The sequence below is a fragment of the Chelonia mydas genome, chromosome 7 (assembly GCF_015237465.2).
Source record: "Chelonia mydas isolate rCheMyd1 chromosome 7, rCheMyd1.pri.v2, whole genome shotgun sequence".
In the NCBI taxonomy this organism is placed as follows: domain Eukaryota; kingdom Metazoa; phylum Chordata; order Testudines; family Cheloniidae; genus Chelonia; species Chelonia mydas.
This window is the reverse complement of record NC_057853.1, coordinates 123790052-123807098: the sequence shown is the minus strand read 5'-3', so window position 1 is coordinate 123807098 and position 17047 is coordinate 123790052. Positions and strand designations below refer to the sequence as shown.

At 43.0% G+C, this 17047-nt stretch overlaps 1 protein-coding gene across 11 annotated transcripts in view; it reads right to left on the bottom strand.

Moving 5' to 3' along the window:
• Positions 1 to 17047, bottom strand: part of ALDH18A1 (aldehyde dehydrogenase 18 family member A1) — a 122952-nt gene that overhangs the window by 60606 nt on the left and 45299 nt on the right. For 6 of the 11 annotated variants that reach the window (XM_037904107.2, XM_037904110.2, XM_043551152.1 and 3 more), the window contains exons 3-7: positions 7905 to 8128; positions 6010 to 6159; positions 5798 to 5902; positions 2514 to 2672; positions 1918 to 2008 (exon numbers count right to left, since the gene is read on the bottom strand). In XM_037904107.2, coding sequence (XP_037760035.1) covers positions 1918 to 2008; positions 2514 to 2672; positions 5798 to 5902; positions 6010 to 6159; positions 7905 to 8128 — 729 coding nt within the window. The remainder of the gene's footprint in view (positions 1 to 1917; positions 2009 to 2513; positions 2673 to 5797; positions 5903 to 6009; positions 6160 to 7904; positions 8129 to 17047) is intronic. The other 5 variants (XM_043551153.1, XM_043551155.1, XM_027822434.3 and 2 more) reach the window with 3 other exon arrangements.

Genomic DNA, 17047 nt, shown 5'->3' with positions numbered 1-17047 from the left:
CTCTCCAGAGCGGGAGTGCACTTGAGTGCTAGGCAATTCCTTAGTTGAAAGCCTTTCCATGCAGTACTGATTTACATTTCTGTCTTTCTGCAGCTGGGTGTGTCCCTTTTTGTGCTATAGGAGGCTTGAGGGCCTGGCTTGGCAGGACAGGGTGTGGGAGCCCAGGTTGGTAGAACAGGCAGGCTTAGTGGTACCCCAGTACATAAGGTGGCACCCCGAAAGGGGGGCAACTCATCACAAGTACTTTCAAGGTGGGCCTCAGGACAGGCCCAAAGAGGGTTCCTCCAGCAAACAAAAAAGAAACCAATTTACAAACACAAAATAAAAGGGGATACCTTTCCCTGCCCCCTTTGCTTGGGTGCTGTTATCTTGCTCTTGTCCCCAGGGTGTCAGTCTTTCCCCTAAACAGGCACTCAGCTTTGGGGCTTTCCCCCTCGAGGGAGGAGAGCATCCTCTCTCCCTGGAGAAGCCTGTCTTCCTGCGGCCACTAGCCCTGCAACAGCTTGTCTCTCCTCCCCCTCTCTAACCAGAGCAAGGGCTTTTAAAGATCTCAGGCAGCGTTTAATTGGACTCAGGTGTCCATAACTGACCTGAGGGAACTCCTTCTCAGCTTGTAGGAAAAAGGGCCTTTATCACTTTAGGGCTAACATACCTGCCTCCACCACTCTCTGGCTGCTCCCAGCCTGACTTGATCACACTCCCACATTCTGACTGGATGATGTGAAGAGTGGCTAATGACGAAAGAGTCAGGCAGTTGGTTCAGCATGAATTAGGAAGCTGTTGTGGCTCCAGCTTCTGCAATGCTAGGATCACAGAGTATACACTGCAACTTGTCACTGTGGTAAAAAACTTACACAGACGAGAAGAGAATCCACCTTGCATGAGGTGCAAGAGTCCAAGGATGGCGTTAAAATATGAACTATATAAAAGCATACAGCGGGCCCTGCTGCATCAGTGTTGTCATTGGATCTTCAGCTGCTTTTGAACACCTAGACAGCATGGGGGGGGGGGGGGGCCCAAAAGTGCACATTCTCATCTAAACCTGGCAATTACAGCCATGTAGGAGTAACTTCTATCCCATTTAAAATAATGGAATATTCAGAGAAATCACTAAACCTCTACAGGATAATGGAATGATGAATGACAGACAGCAGTGGGGGCTTACTAAAAATGTCTTAGCACATTTGATTGCTTTGTTTCAGAGAGTTACAAAATTAGAATGTAGGTTGCCACCACTGTCCATGTGACCTGAAGGGGAAAACAACCTTTTGCCAAAAATTGATATTTATCCAGTGCCCAAATTTTATTTTGCAGCTCTTGTTGCAGAGAGAAGTTTTTGTCCTAGCTCTGAAGAGTTTACACTCTAAAGGAGACCATATACAGACCAAAAAAAAAAAAAAAAGATGGAAAAATATACAACATACAAGTAAAGTGAATGAATTGGTCTTAGACATGTTTGTCGCTGGTTTTAGGTTTTATGGGGGTAAATAGCAGAGTGTGGCAGGGCCCCCTTAGCTTCTGCCTCTGCTAGGCTCACAAAGTCACTCCGAGACCGTGGCTTTTTAACCACTGGTGCACTTTATTCTCAGGCTTGTTCCCGCCACCGTTTCACCATGTACAAGTAACCCGTCACCATCTGCAGGCAGGGGAGAGCTGCTTCCATTCCCTGCTTTTTCCTTTTCCTCCTGCTCTCCCCTGGCTTCCTTCCCCTGAGGCTTTTATGCAGCCCCAGGCTACTTAGGTAGCAGCTGTCTCTGCCTCCCCAATTAGGGCCAGGTTACCTCCAACCCGCTCTAATTTGTTCCCCTAATGAGGAGCAGGCGTGACAGAGAGGTGAATCTGTAATCCTTTGCCCAGCACCATGTCATAGGGTAGAAATTGTTGATTTAACCACAGGCAAAGGAGTAAATCACATACCTTCTACATCTGAGAGAACAATCAGGAGATCAGTCTTCATTTCTACAGCCAATCGTGCTGCCAGACTATCATTATCCTTAACGCTAATAACCTGAAATACATAGAGAGGTCAGCAACACCAGCGGGAGAGAGAAACTAGCAAACACTGACTGCGCCCTACAGTGAACAAGTATCAGTACTACCAGGCCCCTCTGTACTGCTTTGTCCATATTATGCTGTGTGCTCTATGGGGTGGAATCTTTGTATGGAGTAGAGAAAAATGTTAGCATTCAGTAAACAAGCAGTAATATCCTATCAAAATCAGTCTGTGCGCTGCAAAAAGCAAGCCATGCTAGTGTCTGCTCCCCATCCAAATCAATGCACCTTGTCAAAAGCAAGCCATGTCAGTACCCATTCCCTAATTCCTCTGTCCATACCATTCCGCTTAATGGTATGGACTTTCAGCTCCCAGCATCACTCTTTTTTCTGTTCTTACATTTTCCATTTCCCCTGTTGGTCACTCCAGGATATCTAGGTTATTACAGTGTTAGTGAGTCATGCATTCATGCTCTAGCAGGTCCAATAGCAGGATCCACCCACTGCAATACTTTACCCACATTTACCCCCTGAAGATCACTGTTTGGTTCTGGAGGTGGAACAACAGCATCATTGGTGTTAATAATAGGGACAATGTTCATCCGCAGCAGCTCATGTAACGTCCCATTTAAATTCCGACGTTTCTGTTCATCATGGAAATCCAAATTGGTGACTAAAATCTGAAAAGAAGAAAGACTCTGAACAAGAATTTGATCTGCAGCCACCAAGTGTGCAAGTAAAGAGACATCCACAACAGATCGGTCAAGGCTCCCTAGGCCACCATGGCAGCAAGAGGGGTTAGTTAAAGGGTGCAGAGGATAGCTGAGAAATTTAATTCTTTGGACCACTCTTTATTGTAGAATATGAGACATACACAGCTATCTCCCAATAGCCTTTTTCCCAAGAAATCATAACATGGGCTGGCTAAGTTTCTATGAAACAATCTGAGAAACTCACATGCAGGTTCTGGTTATGACTTTTAAAGCCCCAAGACCATCTGGGATCAGATTATTTGAGACACCCCCTTTCTTCCCATACAATATCTCCACAAATACAATAAACAGGGAAGCTTAATTTAGACTTCCTTCCTCTGAACAGGAAGGTAAAGCTGGTGGGTTATTTACTCTCCAATGTCCCTTCAGCTCTGAAATTCACTTCCCCCTTGGTCTGCCAGAACCTAGCTCAATTGACCTTCTGGACATGCTGCAAACACCATCTTTTCTTTCAGACATGTAGGGATGCAGCCGACTAAAGAAGGGGATGGGAGTTATCGATGACCTGTGGAGGCGATTCTTCCCCATCTCTATTTTGACATTGGGTGCTTATGAGAACTGAGTATAACTGAATCCACTGTGAGACATTGGAGCAGTTTTTGGAATTTTAATTTAGGAGTCCAATGATTTTAAAAGGAGCTTAATTTAATCCTTATAAATATACAGTGGGACAGTTGTGTTCATATTCAAGACAGTGCAAAGATAAGTATATTTTAGCCAGTGAATTCAGTAGATATTGTACGATGGAACACATACAGGGAGCAGGTCTACCGAGAGAGAAGGTGACATTAGGTTCTCAGGTAACATGGTGATAGCCGTGGTATAAAGCCCAAGACAGATGTTTATATATGCAGAGTATAATTGTACTTCATAGCAAGATCTTCTCCAAGTACCTGAGTACAGCAATTCAAACAATAATGCTACAACATGAGTTTAAAAAAAAAAAAAAAAGAGGCTCATGGCTAAGTGTATACAATATGGAACAGAAGAGATGTTAATGAACAGAGAGTCCATATTTGAGGACTCACTTTTTACATTTCTCTCTCTCTCTCTCATATGAGCTTTATATTCAGCTTGACAGTTCTAATTTTGTTTGCAGTCAAATGATTAAAAAAATTAATTGCGATCAATCAGGACATTAAAAAAATAGTTGCAACTAATTGCAGTTTTAATCACACTGTTAAATAATAATAGAATATCATTTATTTAAATATTTTTGGATAGTTTCTATTTCAAATATATTGATTTCAATTACAACAGAATGCAAAGTGTACAGTGTTCACTTATTTTTGATGATAAATATTTGTACTGAAAAAAAAATTTTTTAATTCGTTTCATACAAGTACTGTAGTACAATCTCTTTATCGTGAAAGTGCAACTTACAAATGTAGGAATTTTTTTTTTTTTACATACCTGCCCTGCACACAAAAATATAACAATGTCAAACTTTAGTGTCTACAAGTCCACTCAGTCCTACTTCCTGTTCAGCCAATCAGAAGTAAGGATGACATCATATATGGTGTATTGCCACCCTTACTTCTGCTGCAGCTCATGGTGCCTAGCACTTGGCATGCGGCTCAAAATGGGCTCTGTGCTATCGCATGGGGGCTGCATCTTGCCAGAGTCCTCTGGTGGCTCCTGGCTCACCACGGGCACCATTTCAGATTTTGGTTTGATGTGAGAGTGTGAGAGATGGGCAGTGGGGGGTGGGGGAGGGAGGGAGAGAGCGAGCGAGCGCAAGCGAGTGTGCTGGAGGGCGACGAATGTGTGTGTGGTGTGTGTGCTGGGGAAGCACTGTCTCTTTAAGCAGAGCACTCAGGAGTCTAAATGCTTTTTCAGCCAACAGCAGCTGCCATTGGCAACAATGGCTCCTGAAACAGCACCAGCTGACAGGCTCCCCCTGTTCCCTGACTCCAGCTCAGCGACGAGTAGGTACACAGGTGGGGAAAGGGAGACACTCCAACATCAGCCTCTCTTACCCCTGCTCTGCACAGCAGTCAAGAGGCAGGCTCCCAGTCTAGAGCAGCTTGGCCCAGGCGGCTCCATGAGTGCGGGGTGGGGGGAGGAAGCGGGAGCAGCAGTTATCACGGGGGATGGGAGTGTGAGACCAGCTCCGAAGCATTTCACTAATCCGAGCATCTGGTCTGGATATTACGGAGTCTCTTGTCCCCGGCCACCTCCTGCTTGCTGCCACAGCCTGTGCCTCCCTCCCTGCCCGGCCGCTACAGAGTCCTGTCTCCAGAGGTGTGCGATTAACCCTTGTTAAAAAAAGGTGTTATTTTGTTGAGTTAATCGCATGTGTTAACTGCAAGTAACTGACAACCCTAATAATAATTCTACATTTGTAAATTGCACTTTCATGATAAAGAGATTGCAGTACAGTGCTTGTATGAGGTGAATTGAAAAATACTATTTTTTTATCTTTTTACAGTGCAAATATTTATAATAAAAAGTAATAAAGTGAGCACTGTACATTTTCTATTGTGTTGTAATTTAAACCAATATATTTGAAAATGTAGAAAAACATGAAAAATATTTATAATTGGTATTCTATTATTAACAATGCGATTAAAACGGCGATGAATTGTGACTTTTTTTAATCTAGTTAATTATTTTTGCATTAATTGCTTGAGTTAACTGCGATTAATTGACAACCCTAGGTTTCAGTCCTTAGACCTTCACTCCTGATCCTCAGCCCCATCTCTTTGGCCTATCATAGGGCCACCAACCAGGTGGTCTGGGATACACAATTGTTTAAAAAAGTGTCCAAAGCCAGCCAAAAAGTGTGTTTTTTCTTTAACTAGAACATAAAAATTTATTTAAGTGATATTTACCAGAACAATTTCCTTTGTTGGGATATCATTCAAACCAAGTTCTAAACCTCTCAGAAATGGAATTACAATGGAAATCTAGGAAGACAGTGAGTAGAATGGAACAGGTCCTTCTAGAATTAATAAGACTGGTTCCAAAAGATGGACTGAAGTATCAATCCACAGGCAAGGGCAAGGGCAGGGGAAAGCGCAGTCCCTTACCTGAGCTGCACAAATGCTGTACTGTGTAAACATGGCCTCATAGAGAGCCATCAGTCCACTCTGCCCAGCTGCTGCACAGGCTCGTGCCTCCAAGACTGGAATAGCCTTCAAAGATTAAGAGAACATCACTGTCAGCCAATTGACAGGAAGGGATATAAGCTGACTCAGCCCAACATCTAATAGAAGAGCAGATGTCTACCTCAGCCACTCACCATGTCCTTTAGCTGGTTCTGTCCTGAATGCAGGGCCTGCCTCACACTTTGAGAAAGCAGGATCTCATGGCGCAATCGCTGTTTTCCAAAAGCCACAGCACCACTGGTGACTATCATCATTTCCCGACCCTGATTCTGCAGCATTGACACCTACAGGTGTGGAGAATCAAAGATCAGGCCCTAGAGCAGGAAAGTTACTAGCTTACTGATTCCATTCTCCCTCTTTGTATATTTTAAGAGCATTTTGTGCCTCATCAATTCCTGGAGACTGAAGTCTTCTGCTTATCCAAAGAACATATACAGTAAGGAAGTAACAATGTAAGATACCCCGCTCCTAGGAGAGAACCTGTATGGCCCTTGCTATACTTGACCCCATCATGGTAGCAATTTTTCTAATGTAAGCACCTGGACTAATCAAGCCATAGGATAGGCATCAGATGGCAGCCAGTTTGTCCACCATCAGAGCTGGTGTGATTTTAAGCAGAGTCTAGGGCAAGTAGCCCATATCCTATTGCCAGACTTATCGACCATCCATGCCCACAGCTCATATTTAAACAGCATCGCTACATCTGAGATGTAGAGAATCGGTCTTCTCTTATACCATGCAAACACTTCATGCTTTGCCCCTTCCACCTCCCAACACCTGGCTTCGTAGTTCCTTTCACAAATCGAGTACCATATACTTCATTGATGCAACAAGGTTTTGTACACACCTATCAAGTATACACTAGATCTGTCCCTCTACAGCTAGGTTTCTGTTTCATTTCAGGCAACACAAGCAAATTACTATATGGATCCCATCCATTCCTGGTGCATGTAAAATAAAAGAGGTCTTCAGAGGCTTTTCCAAAGGGAAACATGCACATATCCAAGGGACGCAAAAGACATTACTCCTCACTGGTACATGAACTCTAGTACAGATACTGAAATGTCAGTGCTGCCTTCTTACGCAATTGCCTCTTGGGTCTATCTTATTACCTTCCTTCTGCTAAGATTACCTTGTGGGAATATTTCTCTCAGACTAGTTTGTGGGGTTACCCAGTATATCACATCTGCTCATGGGTAAGGAGAAGTATCGCACAGGCCACTGGGGAGAAACCCTACTCAAGTCTTCAGAACAGACCATGGGAATCTTCCACAATCTTCATAAGCATCCCCAACATAAATCCAAGTAACTGCATTTTAACGCTAAGCTTTTTTGAGGGGAAGATGTTAACTAAACTTATGTCACTAGAATGAAAAGCCAAGTGGGTGAGGCACTGAGAAAGGGGATGGATTCACAAAGCAATGCAGCATTCTGGGAAGAGAGCCCGTTAGGATAATAGTCATCAATGTAGCAGAAGTAGGAGCAACTCACTAGATGCCAACTGGCAGAGTTTTTTAACCAGAATTTTAACCGGATATGGATGAGTTTTATTTAACTCAATTATTATACATTCATATGTATCAAGTGCCAGTTACTGTGTAATCCAGGTGTCAGACAGAGCAATTTAAACATCAGCAGTGAAGCCCTGATAGAACATTATTCACTGGGATTATACTCCACAGGTATTTTTCAACAAAAGAAGTGGCAACAAGAGATACTCACTTCCAACTTTATCCCAGGACAAAACGTTCTCCCCCATTCCCTGATGGCCCTTCCTCCTCCAGCTGAAGGCAGGAACTCCCACTACATTTATTTCTGCATACTGCAGGTTCTCCTCTTGCACCACTCTACATATATTAGGCCACATGTCTCCCTCACTACATCTTCCCCCTCTGCATACAGCTCAGTTTTGCCACATGATGATAAAAGCTGCAGTTAAAGTCTCCTGCTAAGTTTTAATATACAAACTTTAAGGAGACATTGACTAGCCAGTTTGCAAGAGCACTAGGTTTTTTAGCCATAAAGTTACCTGCTCAACAATAGATGCCAACCGCCCAAGAGCCAATCCACACTCATCCCCTCGAGTCACAACAGCACTACCCAGCTTCACCACAATCCTTTTAGCATGTTTCAGCTCACTGCGATGTGCAAATGACTTGCCATGTGTACGACTGAGGGGAATGGTGATAAATGGGATGTTGCTCCAGCAACGGATAGATTCGTTCCTTAACACCAGGTTATGGACAGGCAAATCTGTGGTTAAAAAACAAAAAACAAACAACCACCACATGAAAGACAGGGAGAGATCCCACACTCCTAAATGCTGAGCCCACAACTTTGAACACTTAGTTCAGACCTCCCCCAACCCCTTATCTGTCAACATTACCCCATCTTGAACCTAAAATCCCACAACGTGCACTCAATATTCTGACTTCTGAGCCCCTGGAATGCATCCAGTTTCCAAGTGACTGAGAAAGAAGGAATGCAAGCCATTGCTGGGGCAGTGTATAAGACCCATACTGGGTCAGACCAATGGTCCATTTAGCCCAGTATCCTGTCTTCCAACAGTGGCCAATGCCAGGTGCTTCAGAGGGAATGAAAAGAACAGGGCAATCGTCCAGTCCCAACATCTGGAAGTGAGAGGCTTAGGGACACCCAGAGCATTGGGGTTGCATTTCTGACCATCTTGTGTAATAGCCATCGATGGACTTATCCTCCATCACTTATCTAGTTCTTTTTTGAATCCAGTTATACTTTTGGCCTTCAGAACATCCCCTGGCAATGAGTTCCACAGGTTGACTGTGCACTGTGTGAAGTACTTTCTTTTGCTGTTTTAAACCTGCTGCTCATTAATTTTATTTGGTGACCCCCTAGTTCTTGTTCTGTGAAGGGGTAAATAAAACATTTCTTTATTCACTTTCTTCATACCATTCACAATTTTATAGACCTCTATCATGCACCCCCTAGTCATTTCTTTTCCAAGCTGAATAGGCCCAGTCTTTTTAATCTCTCCTCATATGAAAGCTGTTCTATACCCACAATCATTTTTGTTGCCCTTCTCTGTACCTTTTCCATTTCCAATATATCTTTTTTTGAGATGGGGCAACCAGAACTGCACACAGTATTGAAGGTGTCAGCAAAACATGAATTTTATAGTGGCATTATGATATTTACTGTTTTATTATCAATCCCTTTCCTAATGTTCTATTAGTTTCTTTGACAGATGCTGCAAATTGAACATTGGCAACTGGTTGTCCCATATCCTATGTGGCAGGGTGGACTGATTTAATTAAGGCAATTAAAGTAATTAATTTTAATGTTTCATATTTGTCCTTTTTAGTTTCCTAAAGAAATACTGATTCTCTTTGGTTGATAATCATTAAAATACATTTATTTGCAACTAAATATAGCCTTTGCACTAAATTTGGTACTATTTTTTGCTAACCAGGTGGATAAACTAGATTTATACATATTTATTAAAGCAATTAAATAGCAAAACTTACCTTCTTAATTTTTATATTTATTACAGGGCTGTCGATTAATCGCAGTTAACTCATGCAATTAACTCAAAAATGAATAATTAAAAAAAATAATCACGATTAATCGCACTGTTAAACAATAGAATACCAACTGAAATTTATTAAATATTTTTGCATGTTTCTACATTTTCAAATATATCGATTTCTGTTGCAACACAGAATACGAAGTGTACAGTGCTCAATTTATATTTTTATTACAAAAATTTGTACTGTAAAAATTATAAACAAAAGAAATAGTATTTTTCAATTCACCTCATACAAGCACTGTAGTGCAATCTCTTTATCATGAAAGTGCAACTTACAAATGTAGCTTCTTTTGTTACATAACTTCATTCAAAAACAAAACAATGTAAAATTTTAGAGCCTACAAGTCCTCTCAGTCCTACTTCTTGTTCAGATAATTGCTTAGACAAACAAGTTTGTTTACATTTACTGGAGATAATGCTGCCCACTTCTTAATTACAAAAAGAAAAGGAGTACTTGTGGCACCTTAGAGACTAACCAATTTATTTGAGCATAAGCTTTTGTGAGCTACAGCTCACTTCATCGGATGCTGTAGCTCATGAAAGCTTATGCTCAAATAAATTGGTTAGTCTCTAAGATGCCATAAGCACTCCTTTTCTTTTTGTGAATACAGACTAACACGGCTGTTACTCTGAAACCTTCTTAATTACGTCAGCTGAAAGCGAGAACAGGCATTCACATGGCACTGTTGTAGCCTGTGTCACAAGATATATATGTGCCAGATACACTAAAGATTCATATGCCTCTTCATCAGGGCCGGCCCTAGGTTTTTTGCCACCCCAAGCGCCGGAATGCTGCCTGAGCAAGAAAAAGGTGGCCGGAATGCCGCCCCAAGCACGTGCCTGGTTTGCTGGTGCCTAGAGCTGGTCCTGCTCTCCATGCTTCAGCCATCGTTCCAGACGACATGCTTCCATGCTGATGACGCTCATTAAAAAAAATGTGTTAATTAAATTTATGACTGAACTTCTTGGGGGAGAATTGTATGTCTCCTGCTCTGTTTTACCCGCCTTCTGCCATGTATTTTATGTTATAGCAGTCTCGGATGATAACCCAGCACATATTGATTGTTTTAAGAACACTTTCACTGCAAATTTGACAAAATGCAAAGAAGTTACCAACGTAAAATATCTGAAGATAGCTATAGCACTCGACCCAAGACTTAAGAATCTGAAGTGCCTTCCAAAATCTGAGAAGGATGAGGTGTGGAGCATGCTTTCAGACGTCTTAAAAGAGCAACACTCCGATGTGGAAACTACAGAATCCGAACCACCAAAAAAGAAAATCAGTCTTCTGCTGATAGCATCTGACTCAGATAATAAAAATGAACATGCGTCAGTCCGCACTGCCTTGGATTGTTATCAAGCAGAACCTGTCATCAGCATGGAAGCATGTCCTCTGGAATGGTGGTTGAAGCGTGAAGGGACATGTGAATCTTTAGCACATCTAGCACATACATATCTCGTGACACCGGCTACAGCAGTGCCATGCAAACGCCTGTTCTCACTTTCAGGTGACACTGTAAACTAGAAGCTGGAAATGTAAACAAACTTGTTTGTCTGAGCAATTGGCTGAACAAGAAGTAGGACTGATTGGACTTGTGGGCTCTAAAAACTTGTAGGCTCTTTTACATTGCTTTATTTTTGAATGCAGGGTTTTTTGTACATATATCTACATTTGTAGGTTCAGCTTTCATGATAAAGAGATCGCACTACAGTACTTGTATTAGGTGAATTGAAAAATACTATTTCTTTTGTTTCTTACAGTGCAAATATTTGTAATACAAAATAAATATAAAGTGAACACTGTACACTTTGTATTCTGTGTTGTAACTGAAATCAATATATTTGAAAATGTAGAAAACATCCAAAAATGTTTAAATAAATGGTACTCTATTGTTTAACATCGGGATTAATTTTTTTAATCACACGATTAATCGCAATTAATTTTTAATCACTTGACAGCCCTAATTTATTGTTAGAAAATGGTGAATTATGCATTTCATATTTACTAGATGATTAATGTTTTACTTGTGATTTGTGTAAAGTTCTATTTAGAAGGAAATTTAAATCAACTAAAAATGCACAAAAACAGTATTTTTTTTTTTTAATTAACTAAAACTACTTTATGGATGTATAAGAAAAGTTCATCAAAATGTTTTGCATTTAAAACTAACTGATTTATGAAATAAAGGAAGTATTCATCGTAGTTAGTAAATTGAACTGATTGTTTCAGTTCGCCATGTCCTTCAAGATTTTAGAACTAACAAATCTCATCCTCACACCTTATTTTTATTCATAGATGGGAAGAGGAAAACAAGCTTTTCCAGCTACTAATTGGTTTCTTATTGAACTAGTCATTGAGCTGAACTAGCTGAATAAAATGAAATTAAAAAAATATTCTCTCTGCACTTGCAGAAGAGGCTAGTGCTGTCAAAGGCTGGTTTAGCACTTCAACAAACTCTGGTTTCAGGTGTTTAGCCAGTGACCTCCTCCAGTTGAGCAGTTTGACTTTCTTTAACACTTGGCAGCAAACATGTACTGCTTAATATTATTGTTATATGCAATTTAAATTTTAATATAAATTATATATTATATAATATAATAATCCGTAACATAGGTTGTCAATTTCAAATAAATTTTTTTTAAAACCCCAACCCAGCACCCTGCCCGGAGCGGGGCTGAACCACGTGGTCCAGCTTGCAGGCTGGCTTAAAATGGCTCAGAGGCCAGATCCAGCCCGCGGGCCATAGTTTGCCCACCCCGTCCTAAACTGTAGTAACTGGAATCCAACTTTGGATAAGTCTAAGGAACAAACAAAGGCACTGCAGGAATGGTGAGCATTCTTCCCTCTAAGTTAGTAATGAACCGATGCAATGCCTTCTAGCTTCGTGCTGAAAGTGCCACCATAAGGTTAAGTCAGGGGTTCTTAAACTGTGGATCGAGACCCCGAAGTGGGTCAGAACCCCATTTTAATTGGGTCACCAGAGCTGGTGTTAGACTTGCTGGGGTCTGAAACCAAAGCCCAAGCCCTGCCACCCGGGGCTGAAGCCAAACCCTGAGGGCTTCAGCCCTGGGCAGCAGGGCTCACGCTACAGGCCCCATACCTGGGGCTGAATACTCCTTGGGCTTTGGCTTTGCACCCCCACCCCAAAGTGGTCAAACTTTGGCTATCGCCCCCCCCCCCCGGGGTGGCAGGGCTTGGGCGGGCCCAGGCTTCCGTCCCTGCTCCTTTGGACATGTAGTAATTTTTGTTGTCAGAAGGGGACAGCAGTGCAATGAAGTTTGAAAACTGCTGCTTTAAGTGGTACAACAGTGATTATGGCAACTTGTCTAATCCTTAAACATCCACTGGCCCTTTTCCCAAGAGTCAGGAAATTGAGTGTGGTCTCCTGATCAAACTTGAAATGATTGCAAGGAAATCAAAGGGGCAAAATGTGGCAGTCTCAGTTTTTCACACAATAAGTCATCCAATTTCAAATTAAATGGATATTTTGGATTCATTTTCTCCGTCTGGAGGAGAGGATGGGTCAGAAAATCTTACTACAGGAGATAAGGGAAGCTTAGTTAATAATTTCTGTAAGCCATAGCTAAAATGCATTTCTCCATCACCATGGACTCCCAGACCATCTTAGTGAGTTAATTATTCTAGAAGGCTTCATAGAAAAATGCTGCATGGTCCTCTACATATTCTGCTTCTTACTTGGGAAAGAAGAGAAAGAAAACCCAACTGTATCTGTATCTTGCTGGGGCGCTCGTTCAAAGGTTATTAGCCCTCTATACAAAAAGACAGATAGAGGATTGAGCGGGGTTCCACTCCCCTGCCCAATTTCATTGATTTTCAGGGTAACAGAATGACACTGCATACCACACAACATAAGCCAGGAAGGGCTGAAGCAGGTAAAAGCTGACAGTGTTCTCAGCACTGTACAAGACAAATACAGACCGTCTTGGCTAACCCTCTAGGCTGGTCCTGCGAACATCAGGGAGCCCTTGTTGTTGTATCAGTTATGTCAATCAGTATCTAATCTGAAGTATTCCCAAGCAGTTTCACCCTCTGAGAAGAAAGCAGCATTTTTTGATTGCACTAGAGAACTCTGAGGATTTCAGGCAAAGCGTGAATGGCTCACCTAGCTCCTCTATCCCTATGCAAACTTATCTATTCTGATTGTGTCCTGGCCAGCACAGGGAAGAAAGTTAGGTCAGAGGTTACACCGCTGAAGCACTTTTCTGATGATGTGGGGCTTTGAACCATCCACACATTCCTCCTGTAATTCCAATTAGTTTCAGGGCTTCTCACTGCATACAGGGGGAAATTGGTATGGGCATCTAAGTAGATCTTCCATCAAATTGTACCAGGTGAAAAACTCTCTCAGCATCTTCCTTGCCTTTCAAATATGCCCTATTGAACAGGACCAGCAGCACTGCAGGAGAGGCACTCACTGCAGCTTTTATGTCCAGCCTGCTGCTAGAATATAAGAGTCGTTTCTGCTATTCAGTCAAACATTGAATACTGGCAGTTGGGCAATGTTAGCTCCTCTTTAGGTCAGTGCTGTTAAGGGATAATTCACAGCATTTCTATGGGTAAAGTTGATGGGGTGTTCACCTCACATAAGGCAGAGCAGATTAAATTAGGTTAGTTTGCTGAAAAAGCTGTACCTGGGGGAGAGTCAACGATTGAAAGGCCAATTGAAGATGGACCCAGAAAAGAACACACAAGTGGGGCTGATATAAAGCCAGGAAGTTGGCAGCAGTCACTCCCTAGGAGAAGAAAGGTGTGTTTGTGGCTACAGAGTTAAAGTAGCCTGCAGTCACTCCCTGGCAGGAGGGAGTCTTGGCTGCTAAACCCAGCAAAGGGGGAAGCAGAAGATGCAGAAAGGAGTCCAGGGAAAGAGCGACAGGGTCTGAGAGGAAACAGACCACAGTTGCTAGTCAGAGAGCATCCCTGGACTGGAACCCAGAGTAGAGGGCCGGCCCAGGTTCCCCTACCAGTCACAGGGGGAAGCAGCACGGACTGGGATCACTGTCCAGTGGGACTTTGATACCCTGGAAGGTGAAGACTATAGTAACCTGGCCATGAAGAGAGAGCATTCTGAGCTGCAGAGAGAGATGGCAGGATGCACGAATGAGTAGCAGAAGGGGGCATCAGACTTGGAAGGCGCTAATTCCCAGAGCAGCCAGGAGGTGTTGCCCTGGCACAGTAACTATTAGAGAGTTTTAGCACTTTAAATATATGCACTACGTTTAACATTGCACTACTGGAGTCAGTGGAGCTGCAACAGACAAGAAGTGAGGGCGGTTGAGGATAAGCTACCATTTTAGATATTAATTGTTCATACCTGAAAGACTTGGGTGAGGGGGGGAAGCACTACTCACACACAGACCAAGTATTCATCCCACCCCTATTGACTCAGCAGACCCTAGTTGGCAAGGCTACTGAGCACTGATATCTCAAGTTTTCTTCAAAACCATCAGTACGTAGTCTCAGATGCCTCACGCACACTCAAGTGACCTCAAGGAGTTGGAGTGTTGTGACTGGTCTGTGTTGGGGTAAGCAGTTAACCACAGCATGCATGCAGTGGTTAGCAGTAGAGGGAGCCAGCACTCCATGCTTTCTCCCCTTTCTGAGGTTGGTGGATTCTGTGAAAACTGAAGGACTACATCTTGGAAGTATCAGCCAACTGATCTGGTCCACAATAGAACTGTGACTGATAGAGTAAATGGCTTAATATCTCTAGCCACTACCTCTGGACTTACTTCCAGGTGTCCAAGTTTCTAAGAAGAATTTTGATCTTCGCTCCAAGTAAATTTGGGCCTCACACCCTCCAATACCCATTTTTAGTTAGGGGTTCAAATTGCCTCACTGCAATCAATTCCCATCCCTCAAGGAGAAGGACAGGTTAGTTACCTTGTACAATAACTTGAGTTCCAGATCTGTGTGTGTCTATGGGTGCTCCACATCAGGATGTGTGCACCCCCATGAACTCTTGATGAAAGATTTTAGTCAGCAATGTCTGCAGGTCCACGCCTGCACTTAGGCAGTCTCATGCTGTGGTACAAGGGTATACAAGGAGGGGTGGACCCTTCACAACTCAAGTTCCTTCTCAACCATGAAAGTCCAATATAACTCTGAGGCAGAGCATACTGGAGCATCTGTAGGGACATATCGTGAAGAATTCAAGTTACTGTACAAGATAAATAACCTCTCCCTCTGCAAATACTATGGGTGCTCCACGTAACAAGACTCCCAAGCACTACCTCCATCATGGAGAGAATGCTGAGGAAGTGGATTCAGTATGGATCACAGGATGGCATCACCAAAAGTCATGTCAGCTCTGGAAGCAGGCATCAGAGCATAATGCTGGTAAAAAGTGTATGGCAAAAGACCAAGTGGCTGCCCTGAAAATGTCTGAAATAGGTAAATTTTTAGGAGGGCTACAGAGATAGACTGAGTCCTAATGAAGTGAACAGTTACCCTCAGAGGGGATGAACCCCCGAGGTTTCATAGCAGGACAAGATACATCCTGCAACCCTTCTGGACAGTCTTCGGGTGTAGATCGGATGCCCCTTCATTCATTCTACAATGGAGATGAAGAGTCTAGGGGAAGCCTGAAAGGGCCTAGTCCCATCAAGAAAGGCTAGAGCTCTTAACATAAAGCGCATGGAGGCTTGCTTCTTCTCTCAAAGCAAGACTTGTGGGTAAAACACCAATAGATGAACTTTCTGATTAATGTGGAACTCAGGGTATGTCTACACCACCCGCCGCATTGGCGGGCAGCAATTGATCCAGCGGGGGTCGATTTATTGCATCTAGTTTAGATGCGATAAATTGACCCCCGAGTGCTCTCCCGTCGACTCCCGTACTCCACCGCTGCGAGAGGTGCAGGCGGAGTCAATGGGGGAGTAGCACCAGTTGACTCACTGCAATGAAGACACCGCGGTGAGTAGGTCTAAGTACGTCGACTTCAGCTACGTTATTCACGTAGCTGAAGTTGCATAACTTAGATCGATCCCCTCCCCAGTGTAGACCAGGCCTCAGAAAAAACTTTAGAAAGGAAGTGAGGGTGTGTATTGCTTTAAGAATGTAGAACACCATGTACAATGGATCAGCCATCAAGACTCCAGGCTCTCGTACTCTTCTGGCTGAGGTACTGGCTATGAGGAATGAAGTCTTGAGGGACAAATGAAGAAAGGCACTCCCCCTTGGCTTAAATGAGGGTTTCCTTAGAGCACTGAGAACTAAGCTGAGGTCCCACTGTGGAGCTGGCTCTTTGACAGGACAGAAGCGGGGAGCAGACCAGCTCTATGACAGAGACCCATCAAGTAGCTATGCCTTGGAAGTGAAGCGCCAAGAGACTGGGGTGGTGACTGATCCTGACTCCTGGGTAAGGAGAGCTGGCATCAGGGGAAGGCAGAGAGGAGAATGCAGAGACATGCAAACCAGCTCTGGGATCCACACATCTCAGCCAGGATGGCGCTACAAGGAGGAGTACTAGTTTCTCTTTTTTTCCTCTATGTTTTTGAACTCAAGCTGTAAAGGCATTGAGGGAAAAGCATATAGCAGGATGTGAGGCCAAGTCATTAGTAAGGTATTTCTCACTGAGTTGTAGCTG